At 38.4% G+C, this 25,235-nt stretch overlaps 1 protein-coding gene across 4 annotated transcripts in view; it reads right to left on the reverse strand.

Annotated features, from left to right (window-relative positions):
- The window catches only part of NELL1 (neural EGFL like 1), a 1,018,153-nt gene that overhangs the window by 221,886 nt on the left and 771,032 nt on the right, over positions 1-25,235 (reverse strand). For 3 of the 4 annotated variants that reach the window (XM_069565320.1, XM_069565321.1, XM_069565324.1), the window contains exon 15: positions 25,040-25,135. The exons of the other annotated variant lie outside the window; for it this stretch is intronic. In XM_069565320.1, coding sequence (XP_069421421.1) covers positions 25,040-25,135 — 96 coding nt within the window. The remainder of the gene's footprint in view (positions 1-25,039; positions 25,136-25,235) is intronic. 4 annotated transcript variants of the gene reach the window in all.

The following is a 25,235-nucleotide window of genomic DNA, read 5'->3' on the forward strand; positions in this document are numbered from 1 at the left end:
TGTGAATATCTTTTCTAGCATTTAAGTGGCAACCTACTTTCTTTCTGGTTACAAAATTAAACTGAAGGAGAGAGAAAAACTAAAAATACACGAAGTGCAAGGCACAGCTCTCTATCTACAGTATTACACTTACTCCTCACTATAAATTTTTGAAGTAGAGGTTATTAGGGCTTCCCTGGAGGCTCAGTGGTAAAGAACCTGCCTGCCAAGCAGGAGACAAAGGTTCAATCCCTGGGTCAGGAAGAGCCCCTGGAGAAGGAACTGGCAACCCACTTGAGTATTCTTGCCTGGAAAATCCCATGGATTTCCCCAGAGGAGCCTGGTGGGCTGCAGTCCAGGGAGTCTCAAAGAGTCGGACATGACTTAGCAACTAAACAGCACCACCACCACCAGAAGTTATTAAGCCATTTTAAAGGATAAACAGTTTCGGGATGACATAGTTGTTGGCAGGGGGGAGCAGGATGCAGGCCCAGGATGCCTGATGTGAGCCTCACACTCCTCCTGCTCTAGCATAAAGTCTGCAATAAGGTTAAAGATGCCTCATGTGCTAGGAATGGCTTAAACAAGAAATGCTGAGTCAGTCTCGCTTTCTCTGACCATCCACGCATGCTCCAAGACCCTTTTCCTTAAGTCTCAGTGATGCACGTTTCCACCTGCCAACTGCAGCCTAATGGATCCCTCATATAATCTGAGGTTATGAACTAAATCTGCCTCCAGCAGGAACTCAGGATAATTTTTTTAGGTCAATTTGCCCTTTCTGGGTAGTGTCCCCACAAGGAACATAGTGTAACTTACCTAAAGTAAGGATACAGTTGCAGGTAGGACAAATATCTGACACCTGAGTACAACAGCTCTTCACAGTCCTCACGTGGCATTCCAGTTCACCAGGGAAGCATTTTGCATTTAAGAATTTGGGAAAAATAATGCCATTTGACATTTGTCGAAGTAACAAAGAAAGTCTTCCCAACTACCCCTTTTTAATTGTCTGTACCTTATACTGTATCCTGGACAGCTTTATGTTTTGCAGGTGACTTCCATTACTTAAGCATGTATACTTTTCTTCCCAAGGAGCTCTGGCTGAAGATTTTGCTTTGTCAACCCAATAAAAATCTTTAATGTTTTCACTAACAAGACACTTTGTATGTTCTATTAAGATGGCTTTATAGCAAGTGGTATTTCAGCTTCAACAGCCAATGTTACAGAAAGGGTTGTATAATTTAAAATAGAATGAAACGGGTAGAGATAAATGTGGTGCTTTTCTTTGCCATATTCTTTCTATAGCTCTCTGACATCCAAAGACACACTGTGAAATTTGTCACTCCTGTGATCACTTGGTGTCTGAAATGTGTTATTTTCGGTTTGACTAACAGAGGCCCTTTCCAAGTCAGCATCTCTCAGCCTCTTTCTCTCTGTTTTCTCTTACAGTCTCTTTTATCCTGACTTCCATATCTAGTGCTTTGCCCTGGCACTGAGATGTGGTCAGAGATCATTAACTGTGAAACACGTGGACGAAGAAAGAGGAGAGCGCTAAAATCAGTACAATCACATAAAAAGATCAGATGCTAAAGGGTGACATGCTAATGAAACTGAAAGTCTATATTTTTCCCCTATTTGTGGCACAAACAAGTCATACATATGTGCCAACTTCGGTGTCTAATGTGATCAGACTGCAGAGCAGAAATGAAAGTTTCCCCTCAACTCAGGACCTGGAGAGACAGACAGAAGGCAGACATCACATGTTTACCAGCTTTAGAGATAACATGAAACTGATGGGACTATGAATAAACAGGATGTCAGAATTATGACCCCAAATGAACTTGGCAACCTAGAGCTGTGGGTTAAATCCAAAACAGGAAATTTAATGGGAATAAATTTAGGCTTCTCTAATCAGCTACTAGCAAGCTGCTACATGGAAGGGACTAGTTTCCTAATGGTTCCAAGATGGAAAACTAGAACTGAAAGTCGAATTAGAAGGAGGCAGAAAAACTAGAACTGAAAGTCGAATTAGAAGGAGGCAGATTCCACCTGAAAATAGGAAAGAGTGTGACAAAATGTGCTGCTTCAGTAGGAGTGAGATCCTTTCACAGAAAACAAACAAAAAACAATCACAACAAATATTAGAATAAGGCCATAAGAAAACAACCTTTGGGTGGAGAGTGCAGGAGTAGGGTGTGTGTGTGAGTATCAGGAGATCTAAATGAAGCTCATCTCCAATCTTGAGAGTTCAGAAAGGATTTTATGACCCAAACCAGAGTTTTATCAAAGATGACTTTCTGAAAGAGGTGTGGAAATTAAGAGAAAAAAGAAAATCAGAGCTATAATTTATTTCTAAGCACTCTCCAATCACCAAGTAGTCCTCCAGTAATGTATACAGAAATAATCTTTTATATTTGCCCAGATATTCCATCTGCGAAATTCTACAGCATTTGGCAATGCTACAGTGAAGGAGCTGTGAGAAAGAAGCCCAGGGAAAGAGTGTTAGAATGTTTTCCTTGACACCAGATCACTATCAACTTCCATCATCAGCATTATGTTATCTTCCATCAGCATAACAGCTTTCACAGATGAGATACATTATTCCAAGGTAGCAACAGAAGAGAGCAGAGTTTTAAAATGCAGGCTGTGTAACTAGATTTCCTAAATTCAAAACTTCAATCTGCCATATTCTTAGGATACTTAGTGTCTCTCTGCTTCAGTCTCCTCATCTATAAAATGGGGAAACTGGTTGTATATATTTGATGTTTAAATTAGTAAATATATGTAAAAACACTTAAATCTGCGTCTGGTAGAGAATTGAAGGCGACAGTGTTAGTCACTCAGTCATGTCCGACTCTTTGAGACCCCGTGGACTGTGGCCCTCCAGGCTCCTCTGTCTGTGGAATTCTCCAGGCAAGAATCCTTGAGTAGGTTGCCATGTCCTCTTCCAGGGGATTTCCCAACCCAGGTATTGAACCTGGGTCTCCTGCATTGCAGGCAGATTACCATCTGAGCCACCAGGGTAGGGAGTTAGTGCTCCCTAAATGTTAGCTATTACTATTTTTACTTATCCTAAAAAATTGCTTAGTCATTATTATCCAAGTATGAAACGATGGGACACGAAAGCCCAAACCGCAAGATGATACCCAGACTTGCCCGATGATACCCAGTGGTAAGTGTTGAAACTAGAAGCAGGTCTGTGTCTTATCCTAAAACCTAGGTTAGCTATTTACCATAGGTTCTACCAAATGACGATACTGACTATCATCCAAATGACACTGTCCACCACAAATACAGTTGACCAAATGCTGCTTACTAGCACTGAGACTAAACAACCAATTCATTGTTTCTTAGCCAGCCATCAATCGTGAAGGTTGTATGCATACAACTGACCTGAAATGGAGAGGTTTCCTATTCCATTTTCATCTCTCTCAGGCTTGATTTTCCCTGGGCCTTTACAGTGAATTTCAAGAGACATCTTTGCAAATGCCATTAGTTATATCAGCTTATACATACTTATTTCTAAGTTTTTTATTTCCTTTTCTCTAAGAGAGAGATGACAATAATTCCCAGCAAGAGACAGATCAGAATGTCGTAATAAGCATCCCGAGCAGTGTTTCTAACTGCTACTGAATAACTGGATCACTTGGGAGTTGGTAAGTCCAATTAGTGCTATAAAAATCTCTGACTGTAAGTTCCCTATTTAAAGTGTAAGGAACTAGAAAAAGAGAGAAAGAGAGAAAACTGGAAAAACAAGCACCCAAGGCAAGATTGGAATCAGTTCAGTTACTCAGTCATTGTCTGACTCTCTGCAACCCCATGAACTGCAGCACTCCAGGCTTCCTTGTTCATCACCAACTCCCGGAGCTTGCTCAGACTCATGTCCCTCAAGTCACTGATGCCATCCAACCATCTCATCCTCTGTCGTTCCCTTCTCCTCCTGCCTTCGATCTCCCCCACGAACAGTATGAAAAGAATGGAATAAGAATACCCTTTCTTAAGTGGGTGTGCAAGTTCAGTTGTGTACAACTCTTTCAGTCCAACGGACTGTAGCACACTAGGTTTCTCTGTCCACGGGATTTTCCCAGGCTAGAATGCTGGAGGGGGTTGCCATTTCCCCCTCCAGGGGATCTTCCTGACCCAGGGATTGAACCCATTTCTCCTGTGTCTCCTGAACTGATAGGTAGATTCTTTACTACTGTGTCACCTAGGAGGCCTTTTTTATGTGAGCAAATGAGATAAAAATAAAAACAGATTTTTAAACATGGCACAAAAGAACCTGGAATTCAGGTCAGAGGGCACTGCACAGCCACTGCACACATCTACCACGGGGGTCAGGGGATTAGCGGCAAAACTGACGCGGCCTTTGTTCCAGTGAAATCTAGTGCTCCCCCCACCTGCCTTCCTCATACCAGACCTTTCTGAGGCCCCACAGTGATCCTTGTTTTTGCCTGAATCCTGCAGATTCCAACTGTGTCCAACACCAAATAGATGCTACCTCTTAGACCTTCTGTCTCATCAAGGCTAGTAGACGTGTGCGCCCAGAAGCTTTCCATACAGCTGAACTCACGTGCATTGATGAATCACCCAACATGAGAAGAGATACAGCGAGTGAATTACACAAGGCTCTCAGACTGCCAGACGAGGAGGAGGACCCATAGATGGCATATGTTTTAATGAACGTTTAAAGATAGAGCCTCGGGAAATGTGGTTTGTAGTTGAGTTCAGATGCGGATGCTTTGAATTCCAATCGGAGACACATTTTAGGTGAGTAAGCCAAGTCCGCTGTTATTATTATCATTATTACAATTAAAAATATCTTCCATAAAAAGCAATTATTTACAATGCTTTATCAAAATAAAGTCTAATATCTATAGTATGGGCTAGCTCTTAATTACAAATATACTTTTCAAATTTATATAATCTTTGCATTTCTTATAAAATATTAATATTTAACATGCACTATTTCAGATAATTTAAAATGTGGTTCTAGAGCACATGTGCCTATGAAATCCACCTATACAATTATAGAAGATCTAAAATAGATAAACATTTAATTATATAATGTATATGTTTTACGTGACAAATTATACAATAAGCATATTTTAAGTTGAACAATTTTAGAATTTTAGCATACATAAGTATGCTAAGTGAAAAGAAATAGAGTAATATGAGTATTTCCTCTTCTGGTGTAAAAATTATGAGTAATTTGTATTTTTTTCTTTTTCATATTTTTCCATTTTTTACAATGAAAATATACCACTTTTTTAATCCAAAAATCAAGAGAAACTTTAAGACATACAAAAGAAATGATTCTGCCTGATGCCAAGACCCAGCCTTCTTTTGTTTTACACTAAGATCATTTTAAAAAGAATTGTAAATCAGTGTATCACTGTGTAAATCACTGTATTATTTTGTAAAATAATAGGAGTTCAATATTTTTGCCTTTATAATCCTACCTCACATGGTATATATAGTCCTCCTTATAAATATATAATAAATATAATGAGTGTATATATACATGTATATCCTATGGCCCTGGACTAGAAAAGAACTTTGTACTAGAAGTGATATATCAAAAACTCACAGCAAATAGTATAGTATTTTAGTTAAAGCAGAAATTTTAAACATATTATTTTATAATGGAAAACAGGATGAAGCTACCCTCTCTCTACCTCTATTCAACATCATTATAACATATAACTCCTGAAAATCAATGAGGAAATGATAGGACACAATAGAAAAAGGGGCAAAAACAAATCAATAGGCTTTTTTTTTTTTAAAAAAAAAAAAAGGAAATCTAAAAGGCTAAAAAGCAGAAGAGATACTCAAATGCATTTATACTTAGATAAATTAAAATTAAACAACGATCTATCATTTACATAGATTAGATTGGCAAGCTTAGAAAGCTAGACAATACTGTATACTGACAGAAATATACACTGTTGGCAGACATTTGATCTTATGTGGTTGTTCTGAAAACAATCTGATAAGAGTTAGTCAAATAAAGCTCATATATGCATTTTAACATATCAGCTCCTGTTTTGGTCTATGTACCAGTAAAATTCTCAAAATGACGACATGACAATGAAGAGGTCACATTATAGAGTCACATTTCATAATCTGCTTGATCTCTCAAAGGGAATTGTGGCTGTCTGGGTTTTATTTGAAGGGGGAAGTGTGAGAAAAACATGATGGAAACATATTCAGAACATCACCTCATGTAGCATCACAGTTTTCCTTTGTATATGATGATATTATCATTTTTGTATCCTATAAAACAGACCTTATATATGTCTATGTTCTGCTCTACAGTGATCCTCTGAGCATAGTTTGCTTTATTTGGCTTGTACATACACATTTCAAAACCCTTAATTCTGAACAAATAAACAATAATTTAAAGTTGAGGGAAAAAAAAAAAGCAGCTCTTACTAGTCAGAGTAACTGGACTCTAAGTAAACAGGGCAATCACTCTAAATCTTACATTTAAACAAAGGTTCCGAGTTTTATTTAATTCTTAATGTTTATTTATTTGGCTATGCCCAGTCTTACTTGCAGCACACTGGATCTTTAGTTGTGGCTTGTGGGATCCTGTTCCCTGACCAGGGTATGGAACCTAGGCCCCTTATACTGCAAGCACAGAATCTTATACCCATTGGACTAGCAAGGATGTCCCAAGATTCTGAGTTTTTAAAGAGGGGAATCATGACAAAATAAATTGAAAATCAAAATGCAAAAAAGAGAAATCCACGTTTCGAGGAATACATATAAGGAAAGAAACCTATGAGGTACATTAAATAGTTGTCTGTGTAGCAGCTCAAGGCATGAGAGTAGGGAGCAGTGAGAGACAGACGAGATTAAATAAACATGAGAGAGAGCTTGCAATAACAACATGATGCTGTGCAGTTAGAGAGATGATTAGCTCATCCTTCTGCACCTGTGAAAGTGAAGTCGCTCAGTCATGTCCGACTCTTTGTGATCCCGTGGGCGGTAGCCTACCAGGCTCCTCTGTCCGTGGGATTTTCCAGGCAATAGTACTGGAGTGGATTGCCATTTCCTTCTCCAGGGGATCTTCCCAACCCAAGGATTGAACCCGAGTCTCCCGCATTGTAGACAGATGCTTTACCGTCTGAGCTGCATCTGAGTTTAATACAAACAGGTATAATCCCAACTCACCTCTTAGACTAGATTGCTCAGCTTTCCCTAGATGATCCTGTAATTTCATCCTGCAAAACTTTTTTCATGCTATTTTCTCTGTCTGGAATGCCACTTCTCTACTTTGAGTTGGATGTTTCTGAATCATTACTTAAAATGCTATCCAAATGCCTGTCATTCATGACAATTTTCTTAATTTTTTCTCCATTCCCCCCAAACAGAATATTCCTCCCTTGAAATTCTACCAAAGCTCTTTATTACACTCATACAGAATTTATCATTTTAAAGTGAGAGTGAAAGTCGCTCAGACGTGTCCAACTCTCTGTGACCCCATGGACCCCTATACAGTCCATAGAATTCTCCAGGCCAGAATACTGGAGTGGGTGACTGTTCCCTTCTCCAGGGGATCTTCCCAACCCAGGGATCAAACCCAGATCTCCTGCTTTGCAGGTAGATTCTTTACCAGCTGAGCCACCAGAGAAATCATGTATTAATAATTACTCTCTTATCTCCTCTGGTAACACATAAACTGGATTTTTAAAACATCATTTTTTACCTAGCAAGTAGTTGGTAGCCATTAATAGACTAAGTAAATACATGTGAATTCTATAGTTCACAAGTGACCCTAGCTGCCAAGTCTTTGTATTTCTTTAGCCCTTTCTTTAGAAATTCTTTGTTTACCTGAGATAAAATCATTTTCTGCTCTTATAAATATCATTCTGAGCCAGTTTTTATTTGCTAAATGAACCACATATTGTTTTATAATTTTTATATATGAATGAGTCAAATAGTTCTATAAATGTGGTGATTTCAGTTGCTTCTACTGGAAAAAACATTTATATCCAATCCTCTCCCACCCCTCCTGCCAGATTCTATAGCTTAGTTCCCTATAGATTTCTCTCCTTAGGAAAAATGTAATAGTACAGGTGAAAAGCAAGTTCAGAGGGTATGGCTTGTTAATTACTGATGCCTTGATGACAACCACTGGGGCAAAACTTCATTTACCTGCTGAAGAAATTTTCAACATCAGGCACATGTGAATGAAAACTGCTTCTGCCAAAACTTGCAACAACATTCTCCTAGAATTGAAGAGGGTACTGAAAAGATACTTAAGGTCTGTGAGAATTGACCTGGTCTCTCTAAGCTAGAAGTCATCTCAGCTAGTGTTATCTTTACTCCTCTAATCAATATATTCTCATAGTTGGTTGATTTTGAGGATTGCTTTTTTTTTTTTTTCAGGTTCTCATCTTTGAGACTGTGATTCAGGTGTTGTTTTCAGAGAGGCCAGTGTAATTTCTACCCATGTCAAAAACTGGAATTATGTTCTTAATATTTTATGCTTTTCAAAGTTTTATGTTGTAACATGACCTGTGATATTTCTCATACAGTGTTAAATAATGGTGGAATTACTATGATGAGAATAATAGAAGAGATTCTACTCTATCGTGAAAAAATTTGTCCACAATCACTGATGCCATTTTAGTGGGTGAAGTGAGCTCTAAAAACTCAACGAGTGATTTCAGTAGGAGTGAAAAAGAAATATTTCTTAGGTCTTTTATCCAAGGACCAAAACAGAATTTTTCTTTCCATGTGTTTTACTTGGCCAAATATAGATTTGAAAGTTAGAAAGAACATTCTTGTTACCAATTCTCTAAAATCATTTCATAATCTGCTTGATCTCTCCCAGAAGGGATACTTGACTTTCCTGAATGTGATTAAGTTTCAACTCAAACCACCTCACTTTTATTACAAACAGAATTCTTCTCACCTCAAAATCTCATTCACCAGAAGCTCAAGGAATTCTGATTAGTTTCACAGAGAGGGCAGATATGGAGATGCTAAAGCAATCAGTCAACCTAGACATCTCTTCTCACTGTTAATCTTCTGGATTTCTCTTATATCCTGCTCACTTTCCAGTAAAGCTGCCTGCATTTTCCCATCCAGCGCACTTTTCATGAGGAATTTTCCCACCCTAGCTTCTTCCAAATAAAATTATGAAGTGTATTTTAATTTTCTCCAACTCATTTACTGTCTCGTGTGTAACTACGCAAGATATCCTCATCACTTCTAAACAAATCAACATCATTTGGGTCCTGTTACACTTGGTGGCCTATTAGCGAACACACAAGAAATTGGTAAATTTTGTTCCTTCTGAGTAGGGGCACTCACAGCTGAAGATTAGATAGAAAGACTTCCAACATATCTCCTTAACTAAACTTGTAGATTATCTGAATTTGATCACATATAAACACTACCTCTGAAACATAGTAATACTTAAACATTAAAATGTGGTGACTCGTAGGAATCTACTCTAGGTGACAATAGTAGGGAATGATATTATAAAATTATGTAATTTCTGTTATATGTTAGTTAATGGGTCTTCTCTCTCAAGACACAAAATCAATTAACTCAGGTACAAAACACTCCCATTAAGATGATTTTGCATTGAAAATTTCAGAGTGAATTCTTCTGACAACCTTATTGTATTTAAGAATAGCTCTGTCAGTGAGTCTCAGAAGAATATTTCTCTACATAAAACTCTAAAGAATAGACAAAATATATATACAGATGAGTTCTGCATATATTATTTATGCTAATATTCTGTGACAGATGGTATAACACAGTTGGAAAACACACACACACACAGATCTTAAAAGCCAGAAGCTCTTGGTTTGAATACCAGTTTCCCCATGCTTATTAGCACTTAACCTTAGGTGATTTTCTTACATTTTCTAGGCTTGATTTCTTGATTGCAAATTAGAAATGAGAATAATGTCTAATCCTGTAGATTGAGTGTGAGCATTAATGGCATTAACTTATGTAAATTGCTTAGAACAATCTTGACAAAGGCAAGGTACTCAAAAAGTGGCTGACATCTTGCCTACATGTGTCTTTGCATACAGATGACTTCTATTCTGATGGTTATCACTAGAATTGCATCCAGCTGTTTTACTGTCCCCAGGCCTTGGCTGGATTCCATTCTATTGACCATACCATTGAAAGCAGACACTCTTCAATACCTATACCTGAGAGGGCACTGTACTGCGAATGGTACTACTGGGTCAGGATGTAAAATTACCTGCCAGTCTTCCCAACATCCCACCACACTAACACAAATAGTCCATATTGAAAAGTTGAAATCAACTACTTCTTAGTCGAAGGACTGATGCTTTTGAACTGTGGTGTTGGAGAAGACTCTTGAGAGTCCCTTGGACTGCAAGGAGATCAAACCAGTCAATTCTAAAGGAAATCAACCCTGAATGTTTATTGGAAGGACTGATGCTGAAACTGAAACTCCTATATTTTGGCATTGGAAAGGACCCTGATGCTGGATGGCAAAAGGAGAAGGGGCAACAGAGGATGAGATGGTTTGAGGGCATCAGCAACTCAATGGAGATGAATTTGAGCAAATTCCAGGAGACAGTGGAGGACAGAGGAGCCTGGCATGCTGCAGTCCAAGGGGTCACAAGGAGTCTGACACGACTTGGTGACTGAACAACAATAATTTCATAGTCAGGTGATTCTCAATGTCTCCTCCATATTATATTGTTCTTCCCATCACTTCTCCATCTTAACCTCATGATTTCTTTGTACCGTTTCTGTGAGATTCTCCCCCGTCTACCTTACTTGAATGCAAGTATATCTGAGAGTTAAAGCAATTCTTACCTGTTTCTGTAATATCAGCCAGCCATCTCTTGATGATTAAATGTTGCAAATATCAGGCACACCACAAATATATTATTAAAAAGTACATGTTCTTTCTAAAATGAATACATTTCTGGAGTCATGAAGCAAGGCTATTGTCTAAATAACGTATTCATCAGTCACAGAATTTCTTAAAGCTTTATTTTCTATTCAGTACTATTTGTAGTTTAACGTCTATTTTTTCATTGAACAAAGTATATTCAATTGTAATTATCCTTCCCAAATTTAATTTTGCTCTTTTTTGCCCCAAGCTATCAAAGCTTTTGACCCCAGGTCTTCTCATATTATCTTTTAGTTCTCCCTGGTATTTGTAACTCCACTAAGGACCATCTGCAGATTTAATTAACTTGTTGAATCCTCCTTCTTGCAGATCATTAATGAAGTTGTTAAATAAGTCTGAGTGCAGTGCTTATCTCTACGGTATCTTGATGGTCCTTCAACCCCAATTATGTACTACACTTTCCTTTGCCGTTTCCTCTTATTTATATTCCCTTGGTCATTTCCCAAACCATTGAAAGGCCCACTTCAAATCATTTGAAATTACATTTCAAATGAAATTTCATACGAAATAGCTCTTGATTTTTTTAAAACCTGACTTTCACTATCCGTAGTGGAAAGGCAATTTATGGCCCCAATTTTCATAACATCCTGAGAATTTAAAGAAATAATTCAAACAGTTAACATATTAAATAATGCTCTATTGGTCTTTGAAATTAGATAGATACTCTACTTCCAAAGGGGAAATGTCTGTCTTTCCAGGAAGCTTCTTCTAATATTTTTTTAGAGAGAATAATTGTCATGAGATATAAATTAAATTACATCCCTTCCCCCAGTCTTCTCTATTCTAAAAGAGAAATATATTTTATATCCTCCAATGCCTCATTCTTTCATTCTACATTATTGTATATACATTTCATCCATGGTTTATTTTGATTTTTCATCTATGAGTCAGAAACAGTTTTAGAATTGAGGAGCTTAGTTCCAACTAAAGTTGCTAGATTAAACAGTCACATCTCCCACTCCTTTCTCCATGAAACAGTAATAAATAATATTAAAGGCACATTATGAAGGACATTAACCCTCAAGAGCAAAGGACATTGGAGAAGAGTCACAAGCAATAAGGACATAAACCCTCAAGAGCAAAGGACATTGGAGAAGAGTCACAAGCAATAGAATTCTGGAAGCTAAAAAAGAGATGGATGAGAGTTAACTAACTCACTCAGAAGGCCTAAGAAAAATTATTCATAACCTGCAGTGGAGAAGCCAGAAGAAGCCAGAAAGCAATGTGATTTACAACATAGAACACAAGAAGTGGTTGCATCAGCTGTCTGTGAAACTGCAGGGAATAGTGAGGCTAAGAGAAGAAAACTAATTGGAAAGTAGATCAGTTAAGATTCCTCAGAGATGTTCCCTCACCTCAGCCAGACTCCTGGCCTTCCTCCTGCCCCAGCAAAGACTGCAGTTGCCTTCTCGGCAGAAGGTACCAGAGAAACTGGAAGACAGCTCAGAGCAGAGGCATCCCCTTACGAAAAACAAGGGGATTCCATGGAAATACATATACTGAGTTGTGAAACTCTTTGCCTTCTCTATCCCACCTGGCTCTCACAATGCTAGCATCCAAGTATAATTCTTTTTTTTTTTTTGGTGGGAATATTTATTCACATAATTTTGCTTAATACATTTCTTTCTATACAAGACTGAATTTAAAACTAACATTTTAATTATAGTAATAACACATTAATAAATTATAAATTAACAAAATCTTCATGTCTGCTTTAAAAAATCATTTATCAAATGCTAAACTCCAGATTATCTGGAAAATTAAAGATGCAAATTGCTATAAATCTGGCATCCCAATTAAATTCTGATTTTTAAAAGTACATAAAAATGTCCCTCAAATTATTCCAAGTTCCACTCAAGAAAATTTTATTTTACCCTTTTCATAAGTTATTAAAGTATTACAACCTGCTAAACATTTTACCTAAATGTAGGAAAACTGCCTGGAGATGCAAAGCACATTACATGAAAAGAACAAATAAAAATACCCGTTAAAACAAAGTTATTATAGCTGGCAGCACTTAAAATTGGTAATTTTTTTTTTAAGTTGCATAGCTGCATCAAGCATAATTCTTTCAGAAATGCCACTGATCCCTTCCATTAGACTGGAAGTCTCTTCTGGAAAAATCTCAATTGCTCAAAAGAATAAACTTAAAATCATTTATCAATATTACACATAGGTAAACTGAGTTTAATGCCTCTTTCATAAAAACACACAGATAGCCAAGGTTACAAGATGTTTCAGAAAATATTTATGAAGAAAAGCTGCAGTTGAAACTGAAGTGAACAAGGGAAGATGGGGGCTGGAAATGGTGGGAGGAGAAAGAAAGGTGGAGAAAGAGAAGCAAAGAGTTCCAAATACTGCCCAGGTCTCTCTGGACAGAGACCTGCGGTAGGATCACAGCTTAGGGAAAATCTAAGGAAAAAAAAAAATCAGTGTGGGAAAAATTCAAGTTATTGATTATAACTTGAAATCGGAAAGGGACTCACGGGGAGAGTCCAGGTTGGAGTTTACATCAAGAGGCATTGGAAACCATTTCACGTTTTTCATCAAGAAAAGGATTTGATTATATTTGCCTTTTATAGAGATTATACTGGTAGCAATGAAACAGAAAGAACACTCTTTTGTGAAGAAAGAAGAGGATGTGAGACGTGAAGACTTCCCTCTGCTATCATTCTAAGCAAAATCTAAATGATGATGCTTTCGACTAGGCAAAAGAATAGAGAAAAAAACAAATAGATTGTGATGATTGATTGAATGGGAATATGAGAAGAAAACCTCAGGGATAACTCTGATTACATGTGATCTAAAAATACCAGGGATGAAGGTGAGTGATTGACAACAATAATTTTTTCATTCTTTCTAAGATATATCTTGATGACAGTATTTTGGTTTTGTAGACTAATATAAAACTAAAAGGGATTCAAGTATCTATATTCAAAAGATGTTTTGAGCAACAGTTATGTGCCAAGTGTTGCCCCAGCCCCTGGGAAACACAGTGGCAATAAGACAAAATAACTCTTGCCCCATGGAGTTTATATCCTGGCCGGGTAGTTGGACCAGTCAAGAAAAGCATTATTGATGACAATACAACAGACAGAAAGCAAGAGCTATTTTAGTCAGCGGTGAGGGTCTTCCTGAGGAAGTAACACTTGAACAAAAATCTGAATGATGTGAGGGAGCAGATCACGAAAATATTTAGGAGAAGAACATTTCAAACAACCAAACTATAAGGAAAATATAGCAGGAAAACAGGGGATTCAAGTAAGGATGCTTGAAATGCCCCCCTGAATGGTGAGGACAGAGAAATAACAGGGAGAGAAGCCGAGAGCAGGTCAAGTCATGTTGATCACTATAAAGATTTTGACTTTTACTGAGGAAATGGGGAGCCGTGGAAAGTTTGGAGCAGAAAAATGACTGGATCCAATCTACGTTTCAGCATGATCCCCTTGAGTACCATGTTATGATTACAAAGAGGCGACAGCTGTACCACAGTGGACAGGAGAAGAGTTTGGAGGTTTGGGCCATAATCTAGATTAAAGATAATGATGTCATGTGGAGAAGTGGTGGTAGTGATCATATGATGCTTGGATTCCAAATATATCTTGAAGGCAGAACAAAGATTTAGATGTGCACTGCAAAAAAAAAAAGAAGTCAAGGACAATTTCAAGATCTTGACCTAGAGAACGGGAAAGGGTAGATTTCATCACCAACTGGAATGAGGAAAACTATGGAAGGGATATTTTGAGAGGGAACAGATTGGGAGTACTCAAATAATTAGTAACCTTCAAAAATCAATCTTTTCCATTACAAGCACACCTTGTTATATGTACTTTGTTCTACTATGCTTTGCAGACATTGTCTTCCTTACAAATTAAAGGTGTGAGGCAACCTTGTGTCCAGCAAGCCTCTTGGCATCATTTTTTGCAACTGCCTTTGCTTGCTCTATGTCTCTGTGTCACATTCTGGTAATTCTCAAAATATTTCAAACTGTTTCATTACTGTTAAATTTGTTACAGTGATCAGTGATCAGTGATTTTTGTTCCCTTTGAAAACTGTTTCACTGAAGTATGGTTGATGTACAATGTTTTGTTAATACAGCTATTTTTTTATGTTACTGCTACAACTCATGGAAGATGATAGAATTTTTGAGTAACAAAGTGTTTTTAATTAAGATACATGCAGTGTTTTTTGAGATATAATGCTATTGCACATTTAGTGCACACGTGCTCAATCGCTTTAGCTGTATCCAACTCTGTGACTCTATGGACTGTCGCCTGCCAGGCTCCTCTGTCCATGGGATTCTCCAGGCAAGAATACAGGAGTGGGTTGTCGTGCCCTTCTCCAGGGGATCTTCCCCACCCAGGGGCTGAACCTGGGTCTCCTGTGTCTTCTCTTTTGCAGGTGGATTCTTTACCACTGAGCCACTGGGGAAGGTCTGCACACTTAGTAGACTACCGTATAGAGTCAAGTAACTTCTATATGCACTGGGAAACCAACACATTTATGTGACTTGCTTAATTTTGATAGTCTCTTCCTTGCAGTGGTCTGGAGTTGAACCTGCAGTATCTCCGAGGTACACCTGTACTTTAATTAACATCAGATATTGGTAATCATTGGCAATATTCATTGGAAGGACTGATGCTGAAGCTGAAACTCCAATACTCTGGCCACCTGACACGAAGAACTGACTCATTTGAAAAGACCTTGATGCTGGAAAAGATTGAAGGTGGGAGGAGAAGGGGATGACAGAGGATGAGATGGTTGGATTGCATCACCGACTCAATGGACATGAGTTTGAGTAGGCTCCAGGAGTTGGTGATGGACAGGGAAGCCTGGCGTGTTGCAGCCCCTGGGGTCGCAAAGAGTCGGACATGACTGAGTGGCTGCACTGAACTGGACTGATTGGTAATCAACATGTAAGTCTATATATGCGTTATATGCAGAGATAACATTAAGGCAGAAGCTGTCAATAAGGTGCATTTCAGTGACCAGAGTAGTTTAGAATGAGCTGGGATTTGAGATGTATGAGGAGGAGGAGGAGCGGATAAAGCTGGAGAGGCAGGCAGAGGTCCAATCATGGAGGTCTTTAGATATCATGCTGTGGAAGATGGACTTGATCTTAAGCACTAAGGAGGTACTGAAAGGTTTTCTTAGCAAGATTAATAAAATAATCTTCTAGAATCTCCCCTTATGGACTCAATCTTCTTGGCTAAAATTGCTGCCACACATAGATAACTTTAAGGTCTCTATAAAAATGGAGAATGTTTTAAAACCACATTAGTCTGCCAAGCTTGAAACTTCTTATCTTTTCAAACACTGCCAAAATGAATGCTTAGATACTGCTATTTTATTCATCACATTTTGGACCCAAGGCAACACTTTCGGGCAACCTTTTCTAGTGGATCCTGTTAGGAGAAAGTGATGCAAACTGCATGAGTTTATATTCTTCTTTGGTCAGGCTAGTGGCTTCAATCAGGTTTTTTCCACATGATCTACAGTGCATTAAGTATACTTGCCTACAAACAATTCCTGGATATTAGTTACCAAGGAAAATTTGCAATTTCTGGGTTCCAGTTGGTCATATTTTCACAGAAGCCTGGATTTCCTTTCTGTTCAGGCATTGTGCTTAAAGTTAAAAGGGCTTTTGAATTTTCCAGGGCAGAGGATTAAAAATGAGCCTATGAACTCAACTCCTGACTTTCACAGTTCAATACGTATGAGCTTGCCTGGAGGGGAGGAAAAACTGCTTGTCATCTAAATAGTCAGGAATTATTTTCTGCATTACTAACTAGACAGGTAATCCCTAATAGCTTTCATATATTTGATGGGGGATGTCAATTTATTAAAACGATTGGTGCTCTTCACTTTGCTTCCTGGGAGGCAAGCTGACAAAACTACTGGAAATACACAGAATTTCTATACAATACTATTCTTATGAATGGCATGCTTGTTAATGACATTTTTCTCGTTCATCTTCAACATAATAAACATTCACTTAAGTGTCTTTTAAATGAGATTTCAACTGGAGTCATTATGACTTGTGATCTGTAAAATGAAGAGACGGGACCATGTGAAATTTTGGGTCTTTGTGTATACTCATTCATATATTCATTTACTAAATATTTGTTGAATTCACATGTAATAGGCTATTAAGACTGGATATTTCTTCTGTTAGAGTCCTGATACATAACAATATGCCATGTTTCAAAGCTGGGTGCTAGACTACCTTTATAAAACTCAAAAATCAGCGGTGCCTACATTAACTATTAACCAATCTCCAGCTCTGTAAACAAAGTCCTAGAAATTCACGCAAAGGACTGCAATGAGGCCAGAAGTGAGGACTTGGTTAGAGAGAGCTACCTGGCATGATTCCAGTTTCGGGTCACCCTCTCTTTTCTTTTCTCGGGAGCAAGAGGTAAGAATATCCACTGTAAACTCATCCCAGGGTGACAGTCTTCAACCCTAATCTAGAAATGTCCCCCCCATGGTTAGGTACCTAGCAAATGGTATCTGACTTCTGCTTTAAGAGTCTAAAGGTTAATGCCTGGGTCTGAGGCTGCCTTGGTCATAAAGTAGAGAATTAAAAAAAAAAAAAAAAAGAACACCTTAAGAGAGAATTTCACTTGGAGTGAAGGAGGGGGAAAGTATCTCCTTTCCTGAAATACTACAAAAGAGCTTCAGAGCACCACCCGAATCATGTTAATCTTGCAGAGCAAGGGAGCCACAAGAGAGAAGTGGCCTTTCACAAGCTCAGAGCTACAGAAGGGTGAAAGGACTGTCATGCCAAGGGAACTTTATTTGGATGTCCCTCATGACCAGAGATCCTCACCAGAGCACTTTACCAAAGAAGATTTGGCAACTACACATCTCTTATTCAGAGGGCCTTGATGCTAGAAAACCACTGTGCTGCACACAGATCTTATTCTCTTTCCCATAAAAGAGAAAGGGTAAGAGTCTTAACACATAGGCATTTGACAATACAATACTGAAAGAAAAAAGGCCAAGTGCCTCATCTCCATATTGCAGACTTCTCAGATTGTGGCAGGCTGATGAGTGGAGTGTGCCAGGCACTCTATACCACATGCTTTAAATCGACTACCTCATTTCACCTCACAATAATATTACACAATACGTAAAACTGCCAAAAATCCTGTTTGTAGTGGCAAACTGAAGCTTAGAAACATTTTGTATTACATATATACTATTGAATATTGAAAGTTGCTCAGTCATGTCTGGCACTTTGGGACCCTTTGAACTATACAGTCCATGGAATTCTCCAGGCCAGAATACTGGAGTGGGTAGCCTTTCCCTTCTCCAGGGGGTCTTCCCAACCCAGGGATTGAACCCAGGTCTCCCGCATTGCAGGAGGATTCTTTACCAGCTGAGCCATATGGCAAGCCCATTACAAATACACACACACACACACACACACACACTTACTCCTTGAGAGTCCCTTGGACAACAAGCAGATCAAACCAGTCAATCTTAAGGGAAATCAACCATGAACACTTGGTGGAAGGGTTGATGCTGAAGCTGAAACTCCAGCATTTTGGTCATCTGATGCAAACAGTTGACACACTGGAAAAGTCTTGGACACTGGCAAAAACTGAGGACAGAGGAGAAGGCATCAAGAGGATGACATGGCTGGATGGCATCACCGATGCAATGGCCGTGAGTTTGAGCACACTCCGGGAGACGGTGAGGGACAGGGAGTCCTGGCGTGCTGTAGTCCATGGGGTCGCAAAGAGTTGCACACGACTGGGTGACTGAACAACAACACCATGTATAACCAATACCAATCCAATGCCACAGATTCTGGTAAACACACTATTCTATATGTGTGCGCTCAGTCATGTTGACTCTTGCAGCCTATGGACTGTAGCCTCCCAGGCTCCTCTTGTCCATGGAACTTTTCAGACAAGAAAACTGGAGTGGGTTTCCATTTTCCTCTTTGAGGGGATCTTTCCCAGCCAGGGATTGAAGCTACTTCTCCTGTGTCTCTTGCATTGGGAGGCAGATTCTTTACTACGAGTGCCACCTGAGAATCCCTTGGTAAATAGTGGAGTCCAACTAAAATTGAGCTAAAATGACTGCAAAGACTGCTCTTACTCCTATTTTTATTTATTTTTCTTCTCATCTTAGGCGCAACAAAGATGTTGAAAGGAATATATAAATCAGTGTGCATAATCAAGTGGGAGATTATGGTTTATTGCTCACAGAGGAACATAATTTATTTAGCCTTGCACATTATCTGTTATGTTTAATTGCCCTTGAACGTAGGTAATGTGATCAAGAGGCAGAAGATTATTGGCAGATGTATAAAATCTGGATTCAGTCATTCATGGGTGAGAACCTTAATTCCACTACTGACTGGCTTGAGTAACACTTATAACGCACCCTCATATATGTTCCCAAGGGTGGGACTAGCTTTTCCTTATAAGAAATAACAAGTGCAAAAGGTTTGGACTCATTATCCATGGGTAGTGGGCTGACTCAAGTTTCACTTCACAGAGGCTAAATAATTCATGGTGGCAGATCTCATAGCAGAACACAGGTTTCTGTCCTTCCGTCTAGTATTCTTTACACTCTCCCAGGCTGCATCTTTGTAGTCCAAATCGTGGTTTGTGAACAAAAGGCAGTGTTCCCTACAGTTATACTTGAAATGACTTGAAAATTTGCTCTGTACTATGGAGATGAGGATGAAAAATGGTTTCAGGTATTTTTCCAGATGTCTGAAACCCTATAAAATGGTGAGCCTGGCAGGACCATGAAGAGGGTTTTGAAATAGCTCCAAGGAGTTCTGAGCGTTCAGAGCTCCATTTTGGAGCCATAGGGAAATGCATCAGATCTTTACCTCAATTTCTCCATCACAGCTGGAAAGCTAATATGGAGTGGATGGAATTAAGATGAGGAGGGGAGTAAGATACTCGAGTTTCAGCAACTGAACCCAAGACTGAGCTGCTTTAAATATGAATGACCTTAGTGTTAGCAGGGGTGGACTCCTCCCAGCCTCCACTGCATTGCCTCTCTTCTGCCATTATCTTTTTTTCCTGGAAATATCCACTGCAGGGAATGGTTCTTCAGACAAATTTATACTCATATCATTTTAATAAAAATGTTAAAGAGTATCTACATCCATCCTCGATGGGTTCAATTGGGTGAGCAAACTCTCAACTCCTGGTTTGTTTCATTCATTTGATTAGTCGCTAAGTTGCGTCTGACTCTTTGTGACCCCATCCATGAACCACAGCCCACCAGGCTTCTCTGTTCGTGGGATTCCCCAAGCAAGAATACTGGAGTGGGTAAACATTCCCTTCTCCAAGCGATCTTACTGACCCAGGGATTGAACCCACTGCATTGGCAGGGTAGTTCTTTACCACTGAGCTACCTGAGAAACCCAAGTCCTGGTACTTCACTTTATGATGTCACAAAAGTCCTGCTTACTCTTTCCTGGGGATCTATTAGCTACATAACAATAGCAGCAACATTAATAATAGAAGCCTCCATTTGCTGAGCATGCATCATGTATGTGCCATATAACCTGAGAAAACTCACCCAGAGAAAAGTTAAATAACTCCTAACTGCTATGAATTTGCACTCATTCTCCTCCCAAATGCCCTGCCCACGGTCCTGTGATATGCTGCAAGGAAATAGTCTATTCTCCATTTAGAAAATGGAGTTATTATCCACACTCGAAAAGATTCAAACATTTTCTCCAAAACAAAGGTGGGCAGAGCAATAGCAAATAAATGAAGAATTTGCCTGCAGTGCAGGAGCTGCAGGACATGGGTTCTATCCCTGAGTCAGGAAGATCCCCTGGAGGAGGGCATGGCAACCCACTCCAGTATTCTTCCCTGGAGAGTCCCATGAACAGAGGAGCCCAGCAGGTTGAAGTCCATGGGGTTGCAAAAGTCAAATATGACTGAAGTGACTTAGCATGAACACTTGGTAGAGTTCCATCAAAATTGGGGCAAAATGTAAAATTTGGAAGAATAGAAAAATTCCTGTTTCTGACCATTTTTTTTACTTGGTGGACGGACCATATGCTCAAGGTAAACTATTACCCTCTGTCTACATACCTACAGGGTTCTGAAGCACAGGGAAAGAAAAGAATAATTATCCTGCAGAAAGTCATTTTCCTTTAGGAAAGGCAAAACGTTGACAGTCACTGAGAAAAATGAAGTCCTTTTCATGAGTTTTAAGTTCTCTTTATGTTAATCTTTTAAAAAATCATTTCTTATTGTAAACATAATTTATAATTATTGTAGAAAATTAGAAATTTCATATAAACTAAATAGACAAATACAACTCCTAGAATTTATATCACAAATGGACAATGCTGTTCAACTTCTTTGCTATTTATTAATTTCCCAGAAATAGACTCAAAGATACAGGGAACAAACTAGTGGTTCCCCAGTGGGAGAGAATCGGGGCAAGGGCAGGAAAGGTAAAGGAGATTTAAAGGTACAAACCACTAGGTATAAAATAAATGAATGACCAAAATGATCTCTAGCACAGAGAATACAGTCAATATTTGATAGGAGCTTTGTATGGAGTAGTCTAGCAATATGTCAAATTACTATGCTGCACAACTGAAACCAATATAACATTGTAAGTCAGCTATACTTCAAAAAAAATAATTTTCTAATTACAGTAAACCTAAAGTAATTCTAAAAATCCTGAAGAAATGCTTTACAAAATGCATTTCTGTCTCAGAAAAGCTTATAATTTTATTAGTAGACAGATAGTTAGATATATTTTGAAGTGCTAGATCTGTATCAGAACTTGTCAGCACAGGTGACTCTGCCTCCCTGGGATATTTGGCAATGTCAGGAGACATCTTCAACTGAACGACTGGGGGTAGGTTCCTAATGGTGTTTAGTGGGTAGAGTCCAGTGACGCTGCTAAAAATCCAACAATGCATAGGACAGCCCTCTGAAACAATTATCTGTCCAAAATGTTAATAACGTCAAGGTGAAGAACCCATTCACTAGACAAGCTTGACAATTTATGTTGAATCTCTTTGTTGCTTGCAACTTTACTTCATAGAGGAGGATATACTATGCTATTTTATGGTAAGTAATATATCTCTGAATTTAGTACAACTCTTTGATATTATATTTGAGAAGTTTCTGGACAACTACTTCGGATTGTTTCATTTGGTTCTCTCTTCGGCTACATCAGAGTGGCATGGTATCCTTTTAGCTCTTTAGGATGACAAAGAGATTTCATTTGTGGATCTTTTCTATCCTAAGAGTAATACAAATACTCTTCCTAGTTCTCCACTCATCTCTCTCTGTATACCAAGTGCACAGAGAAGAATCAAAGGGTAGGAGAGAGGAGGGAACACAGCACGTTGTCCAGAAACCAAGGCAGGTGAAATGTTTGCTTATCTTGAGTAAGGTGCTGAAAAGTTTAAGTTTACTAAAATCTTATCAATATAAAATAAATGCAGAGTTGTTCATCTCTGTGTTACACATCAAACGTGAGTGTGATTTTCAACTTCATTACGTTTCAGACACACATTTTATGACTTAGTTGAATACTCTTGAATTCTGAAAGGCTATCACAAACAATGAATACAGCCAATAACAGGAGGCAAGGGCAAAGAAAATATTTTTAAAACTAAATATAAGTAGATTCTAAATAGCTCCAATGGGATCATTTAATTAGCCATAAAATTAAAATCAAATAAAACATTTAGTTCAATCATGCCAGTAGACATTCACAATGTATTTACATTTCTCCTTTGTACCTGTGTCTCACAACGTCTAGCATCACTATTCAAAGGCAAGTGGAATTATTTAATGTTTACTGCTAATAGTGAGCATGACAAAATAATTCCAACAAGACACAACACAGTTTTTAAAGAGTCCCATAATTCCCATAGACCCCCTGCACATAACTGACTGGAAAAATATGTACTTCATCCAAAAAATCTCCTGGAATTAGAATACTGGTCAATATGGTTTGCTACAGATGGAAGTTAATATCACATACAGAGAAACCTTATTCTATTTTTTTTCTTTACTGCAACTGTATACATTTTCAAAAGTAAGTAATTCTCAATCTCTAAATTCATCTAGGAACCTATGACCTGCCAATGTCTGCCTGTCTTTTGCCTCTGGTCTTGATTTTCTCCTTTACCTTGATATTTTCTGTTCCACATTATGGACCAGAATGTAAGTACTGATTCAATCAGCCACTTATTGAGGAGAGAAAAGTACAGAGGTCAAATCAGCAAGCCATGAGAAACCATAATTAATTCTTCCTGGGCTGACACTGACTCAAGCTCTGGTCTAAGATCAATGCTCTCCTCCAATTCTTTACGAAGTAAAAAGAAGAAGATCTTCACAGTGGATTCTCTGGTTAAATATCACCATGACAATATAATAATGACTGGTTTATAACAAGCAACCCTGAGGTGATTGGTGAAAGTGTAAATTCATGGGCTCTCCCCCACATATTCACCAGGAACCCCGATTTTATAGGAAGTTCATGCATTATCCTTCGGAACACATGCAAGGGCTTATAATGTAGTTTGTGGAAGACAAGTTGAGTTTTATTCTCAATTCTAATACTGACTCCATAGAATTGCAGAAGTTACTTAATCTACCGAAGCTTTCATCTGCCATCTACAAAGTGGGCATAATAATGTCTATCTCTTTTGTTTGTTCTTAATACTAAAATACTCCCTTAAAAGACATAATCCATAATTAGTACACGATAAATGGTATATAATTAGTAATATTAAAATCCATCATCATCAACATTATATCATCATCACCATTCTGTCTCCATTAATTCCTACATTCTATAATAATTTAAGAAACACATAGCAGTTTTAGAGCAAATAATGAGGAACTTTTACTTTAGTGGCTTTTTTCTTAATTTTATAAAACCTAATTAAAATCTGATGTGCTACAATAAGAGCCTGTGGGCTAAGCTGCTTTGCTTTTGACAAGAATCCTTCAGTTCTACATGGCAATTCTCTTCTGCTCCGAGGCAGAACCTGGCTCTTTTATATGTCTTTTTAAAAAGACACATCAAGTAACTTTTGTTTAATAAATATGATCTAATGTATCGATAATTATTACAAAACATGGGAACAATGATACACACTGTTGATTTCCTTGTTGAATAATGTATGTAGTTAAATTTTGACTCTTTTTAAAATGATCAGGCTGCGTTACAAATACACGGGCAGTACAATGTAATATGTCAAACAAGCTGGGGGATAATAAACATGCTAATTTAAAAAATTAGTGTCTAAATTCAGAACCCTTTAACATGAAGGAAAGGAAGCAAGAGCTTTGCATAGATCTTTGGCATTAGATGAAAACATACTCCCCTCATCTAATAAGAGGCATGATGACTACAGCGTTACATTTCTGTTTTTCCAGTTGAGGGTGACATTCCAGACTTAGAAAAACATAATACAGTGATTTTAGCCTAATGGAACTCATGGGGAAATACACTGAAATATTCACTTTTACAAGGCATAAAAAAACCTCTTGTTTGCACTGATACATACACTGTTACATTGGCATTGAATACCACTTTCATTTACACACAGGAGGACTTCTTCAATTGATGAACTGGATTTCACCAAGTACTGCCCAGCGTAAACACTACCTTTATAGAAAGCTGCACATAAGGGACTCTTACTAATAGTAACTGGCTTATAATATCAGGTCCATGAACGATAACGTTCTTAGTAAACCACTGTTAGAATAAAATCTCAAGCACACCAATAAACCTGCTGCTGGAGTTATTTAATGCACTGTTACTCAAGGAGCACGTGGTTCGAATTTACATTCCACACACACAGCAGATTGTTATAGCTCTAGTGGTTGCCTGTGTTGCTACCCAATAGATGATAAGTGGGGCAGGTCAGTTCGTCAGGCTTTATCTCTAATTAGCGCTAAAATGCACACTGCAAATGGTAGCAGGCAAAAGATTTGACTTTGCTAAATTAGACACATTGGAGGGAGGGCAGATGAAGTTCTGTTTTCAGAGGGAGGATGTCTAAGATGCAGTAATCAAAAGGTACTCAGCTTTGGGAAAGCCACATCCACCAACAAGATGCAATGCATCAGGTCAATCCACAGCACTATAGTCCTAGAGAAAGAGCTTCCTTACCTTTCTCGCAGTGGCTTCCTGTGAATCCAGAAGGACAGACACATTTGTTGGGAGCCATGCATGTTCCACCGTATCTGCAGCCCTCTTCGCAGAATGCTGTTACACACACACACACACACACACACACACACACACACACACACACACACACAAAAAACCAAGAGATTTCTCTTAGATAAAACAGCAATAAGGAAAT

Source organism: Ovis canadensis, chromosome 21 (genome assembly GCF_042477335.2).
Source record: "Ovis canadensis isolate MfBH-ARS-UI-01 breed Bighorn chromosome 21, ARS-UI_OviCan_v2, whole genome shotgun sequence".
NCBI classification, from domain to species: domain Eukaryota; kingdom Metazoa; phylum Chordata; class Mammalia; order Artiodactyla; family Bovidae; genus Ovis; species Ovis canadensis.